This window comes from Colobus angolensis, unplaced genomic scaffold, assembly GCF_000951035.1.
Source record: "Colobus angolensis palliatus isolate OR3802 unplaced genomic scaffold, Cang.pa_1.0 Scaffold182, whole genome shotgun sequence".
NCBI classification, from domain to species: Eukaryota; Metazoa; Chordata; class Mammalia; order Primates; family Cercopithecidae; genus Colobus; species Colobus angolensis.
In genome coordinates, this window is record NW_012114955.1 from 1,734,095 (window position 1) to 1,739,561 (window position 5,467).

At 39.9% G+C, this 5,467-nt stretch overlaps 1 protein-coding gene across 4 annotated transcripts in view; it reads left to right on the plus strand.

Annotated features, from left to right (window-relative positions):
- Positions 1-5,467, plus strand: part of AHCYL2 (adenosylhomocysteinase-like 2) — a 229,582-nt gene that overhangs the window by 172,134 nt on the left and 51,981 nt on the right. Inside the window, exon 1 of one of the 4 annotated variants that reach the window (XM_011939582.1) lies at positions 2,123-2,406. The exons of the other annotated variants lie outside the window; for them this stretch is intronic. Within the exon in view, the coding sequence (XP_011794972.1) occupies positions 2,350-2,406 (57 nt within the window). The 5' untranslated portion in view covers positions 2,123-2,349. Of the gene's footprint in view, positions 1-2,122; positions 2,407-5,467 lie in introns of those variants that run through there. 4 annotated transcript variants of the gene reach the window in all.

The following is a 5,467-nucleotide window of genomic DNA, read 5'->3' on the forward strand; positions in this document are numbered from 1 at the left end:
TAATCCCAGCACTTTGGGAGACCGAAGTGCGTGGATCACGAGGTCAGGAGATCGAGACCAGCCTGGCTAACAAGGTGAAACCCTGTCTCTATTAAAAAAAAAAAAATTAGCCAGGTGTGGTGGCACACACCTGTTGTCCCAGCTACTGGGGTTTCTGAGGCAGGAGAATCACTTGAACCCAGGAGATGGAGGTTGCAGTGAGCTGAGATTGCGCCACTACACTCCAGCCTGGGTGACAGAGCGAGACTCAGTCTCAAAAGAAACCAAAACAGACCAACAAACAAAACTTGTTAAGTGGTAAGGCTTTTCCTGTCAGTCTCCTAGAATGTCTTCTGGTTATATTTGGTATAGAAATGCCAGTCCTTCTGGCTCAAGTTATCTGACTTCAGTTATTGGACCAAGGAGTTCCTTTTTACCTGAGTGAGGGAAAGGGGAACCAGCTTAGTACAAGTGGACTGAGGTGAACATTCTTGTTAGGAGGAGCAGAAGTTTAGAGATTCATCAAGCAAGCAAGTGATCTGTCTTACTTTGTGAAATTATGAGTAAGAGATCAGAATTGCCGTGGGTGATGGTGAATATTCATATAAGAGTAATTTTAAATTAAGTAAATTTAAAGATAAAAGGAATGATTTGGGACTGGTACACCTAGGACTAGGACCTTTGGTCTTCTGACTTATATTATAAGGCATGGTATAGTAAGCAGATAGAGCTTTGGCTCTAGCATAAGCACAGGCTCAAATTCCATTCCCATCACTTACTTGCTGTGAGACCTTGGACAAATCATTTGTTCTCTCAGAGTTACACTTTCCCACTTTGTCAAGTGAGAATAATACTGCCTACTTCTTAAGGTTCTTGTACAAATTAATAGAAGTAACATATACATAGAACTGTGAATATAGGCACTTACCGAAATTTCTCTTCCAGAGATGTCAATAAGCAGTATGCAATATGACCTTCTCTCTCTAAATAAAGATTATCCTTAAAAAAGAATCTGCTGGCCAGGTGCGGTGGCTCACGCCTGTAATCCCAGCACTTTGGGAGGCCAAGGCGGGTGGATCACCTGAGGTCTGGAGTTCAAGACCAGCTGACCAAAATGGTGAAACCCCATCTCTAGTAAAAATACAAAAAAGTAGCCGGCGTGGTGGCACATGCCTGTAATCCGAGCTACTTGGGAGGCTGAGGTAGGAGAAGCACTTGAACCCGGAAGGTGGAGGTTACAGTGAGCTGAGATCGTGTCATTGCACTCCAGCCTGGGTAAAAAGAGCAAAACTCCGTTTTAAAAAAAAAAAAAAAAAATAGAATCTGCTATTTTATGTCCTTTCTTATGCTCAACAAGCAGTCTTTTTTTTTTTTTTTTAAGGAAGAATTCACATCACTTTCCCCCAATCTATGTAGCAGACAGTTGAGTGTAGCTTTCTTCTTCACTATGTCTCTTTCAGAAATCAGAGAAATCAGCAAATAACGAATGTGATTCTTTGCCCTTTTGCTTGAATATTTGGCATGTAATAAGATTGTTGTGATTCTGGGGACTGAGGAGATAAGAAACTTCCCTTTGTAGTCATACCTTCCATGAACACACATTTTGTGAAAAGAGCAAACTTGGTCACCCTATGCCAAATCAGCAACAATCTTGAGCTGGGCCTAGAAACCAAATGTCAAAATCTGTATAAAAGATGCACAATTCAGAGGAAAGCAGTGAACTGGGAAAATTGATTTCCTTGGTGACAGAGCTGAAATCAGTGTCCCCAGTCTGGCTAATCCAAGGACACAGAGTATAGGGTAGGGCCTGCCTGAGTACTTGGCACCATTAATTTTTTTTCTTACTCTTTTAATAAAGTCTCTCATTGTTTTAGTGGCTCTGTGGTTAATTTTTTTCTAATGAGACTAGGTTAACTAAAATCATCTGACATGGAAAAGGAGGAGGTAAGGTTGAAAAGGAACCTAATTAGCAAGTTAATTATAGCAAGCAAAAAAGTGCAGTGGTTATATAAATAAGCTATTGTTATGCGCATGCAAGTTGGGCCTTGTCAGGGGACTTGCCAAGGTTTAGAGGTCAGAGGATCCATGTAATTAGGTGTTTAGGAAAAAAATAAATAAAAGCAAAACAGCCACCAGAATTAAGAATGGCTGATGAGCCACTAACAGAAATGCCTTATTAAATTGGGGCTGTACTGCTGAAGGGGTTGTTGGAGCTGCTTCAGGGATTCCAAGGAAGAGTAGTCCCCCACTCCCCGGCCCCAAAAGCTGGCTGGAACCAGAGCCAACAGAATTGCTGATGAGGAAAGTTTAAAGGCCTGATCACAAGGGTCCCTGGACCACAGAGGTGGCAGTGGGGCTGGTAATGTCACTATGCTGGGCAGCAAGAAGAAATACATTGTTAATGGCAACTCTGGGATTAAGGCCCAGGTGAGGCTAAGCTCTTATTTACCAGTCTTGCCGCTGCTATAGCCATTATTGTAAAAAGCCAGCTGCTTATACTCTTTTTCCCCTCCTTTCCTGCTTTCATCCCTCCCTGTGGTGTAAGGTGAACTACCCCTCTTTTAACAGTCTCTTTTCCTCCTTTGCCTTAATGCCTGTTGGAATTAGGCAGTTCTCTCTCATATGGAAAAAGAGGATTTCTTTAAAAGACCCTGGTTCCAGACAAGGTAGGAAAGTTAGGGGTATAATCTACTAAGGTACCACAATTGGGGTGGGCAGATTACAAAACCAATCCATTACAAAATGGACTGTTGAGTGAAGAATATATTGGTGTTTAATTATTGAGAGGAGGTAGACACCAGGGAGCCACTTAATTCATGTTCTGGTTGTCAGAGAAAGATACTTGTTTCTTGGGGAAAATTGTATAACTTATATTTAAGTGGTTAATCTTGCTCTAATATTTTTCTGTCTTAAAGAAACTTGACTTCAGTGTCTAACCAATAAGCAAGGTTTTAGAACCCTATGTTCTAAGTGGATAAAGCCTTGCACAACCTAGTCTTCTTTAGTACTAAAAGATAGTAGCATGAACTTGTCCCAGGAAGGAGGGATTACTGTAAATAGAAAACATTATAGGGAAGACAGCTCAGCTCAGAGAAACTGGTTTGAGATGATAATGCAGCTAGATAGCTATATTCACCCTGATCCTACAATCTAGGGAATAAGAGTGACTGGCCCCCTCTAGTGGTGTGTGTACATGGTGTGTGTGCATATGCACCCACATGTGCATGTACGCAGGTGTGAGGTTGTGTTGAGCATCTGAAACAGGATTTATCTATTCTTCTTTAAAGGGGACACTGGAAAAGTTAGTGACTCAGGGTGACCTTTGAAAAGTTCCATTATTATTCCTTTTCCTAGATGGGCTTCTGAAAAAGAATAAAGACATGTGACTGTTTTGAACAAGGTTGGTGAAATGGAAGCCAGAGTTTGCAGCCTGACTGCTATCCACCTCCCAGCTTTCCACGTTTCCTCTTCTTCTCAGCTGTTTTTGCCCTTAAAAATCATTTTTAGATTTTGTTTATGTTTACCATATTTACTGAATATTCAACCAAGTATAGAAGTGAAGATAGAATAGGCTACTTCAGATATATTGATTCAGCACTGGATTGAGTGCCTAGGATTTGTGCCTGAGGATATAAGGGTGAATGAGAATCACAGCTTCTCCCTTTATGAGCCTATAGTTTATAGAGAATACAGGTAAGTAGACAGATAGTTACATTCAGTGTGATAAGTGCTATGCTAGGAGAAATGCAGTACATGAAAGTTCATGTACGTCCTGTGGGATTACATAGAAAGGCACTTTATCTTTTTGGAATAAGTTGTTAGTTGAGCAAAATAATCATCTTTGTCATTTTTTTTTTGTTTATGAAGAGCTTCTTATCTGATGAGTTTTCCTATTGCTGAAAACAATTTGCAAGCCCTGAAGCACTTTGCAGGCTTTATTTGTTGTTATGGCTATGAAAAGACTGTGAATCCCCCTAAAAGGCAATGTGAAGCTAATTCAATTTGGCATTGGTCCCCTTGTCGCAATACTCAAGTGACTCATTAGTTACCTCTAACTGCGGGAAGTGGAGCCGTCAGTTCCTGCTTTCATTCTGGTGTACTGTATGTTCTGCCCATCAAGGAACTATCTTTTTATCATTAAAGGTGGAGTCACTTGTCAGATCTTTGATCATTTTCATTAGACCTTCCTCTGTGCCACCTTGGATTCAGAATAGGCAATTATACAAACAGAGAAAATGAAAAAGTTATTAGTTGAATAAATTATATGAGCTTTTTTTTCCCCAAACAAGTATAGCTTATAAATGACCTTTGATTTGTAGAGTATTATGAAGTATCAGCTGGAACCTCCAACAATAGGAGAAAGATAAAATTGTAAGAAAATCATTATCAAATAATCATCAAAAATGCAACCTCCAGAGTATGATATGAGGTTTATACATATTCAGTCAAGTAATCTGCTCCTTCTATATCTGTTATAGTTAATGATCAATCTTACTGCTTTTAGGTATTTTATAACATCAAATATTAAAAAATAAATTAATATTTACTTACTAGCCAGGAGCGGTGGCTCATGCCTGTAATCCCAGCACTTTGGGAGGCCGAGGCGGGCGGATCACAAGGTCAAGAGATCGAGACCATCCCGGCCAACGTGGTGAAACCCCGTCTCTACTAAAAATACACAAATTAGCTGGGCATGGTGGCACCCACCTGTAATCCCAGCTACTCAGGAGGCTGAGGCAGGAGAATCGCTTGAACCCAGGAGGCGGAAGTTGCAGTGAGCCGAGATTACGCCACTCTACTCCAGCCTCACTACAGAGTGAGACTCCGTCTAAAAAAAAAAAATTTACTTACTAGTATTGGAAAGCTAACTAATATATTTTAGAAAAACTTTAACAAATGAGAGTGGCTACCTGCAAGAGTTACGAGAGCATTGAACTGTAGGAGTCGAGTAGGGAGTGGCATGAATTTTCTGCTATGTTTCAATTTACATGCATTGTCTCATTGAACCCTCTCTAAAACCTGTGAGGTAAGTACTTTTATCTCTGTTGTATTTATGGAAAAATGAGACTCACTAAAGCATCTTGAGCAACATCACACAGTTAATGAGTGGCATAGCCAGAATTTAAATGCAATTTCAGACTGTTCATTCTTAATGAAAAGCCTTTTTAAAAATTATTAAATCATACCATTTCCTGATATTCTTGAAACCGGAATGCAAGTCATTTTGCCTTCCTGTACCTTGCAATTTTCTCATCTAGATATATGGAGCTTACAAATATAATAATCTCAAATATTCTTTCCAGTTTTACTTTTCAGTGAAACTGTAGAAAATATTTCTGAATATGACTCAACTTTTTAAAAATTTAAGCAGAATATCCCATTCTCTATTTGTGGGGAGTGGGGTGTCACAATTTTATTGTAAAAAGCATATAGTCAAAGAGTGGGCCAGGCACACTGGCTCATGCCTATAATCCCAGCACTTTGGGAG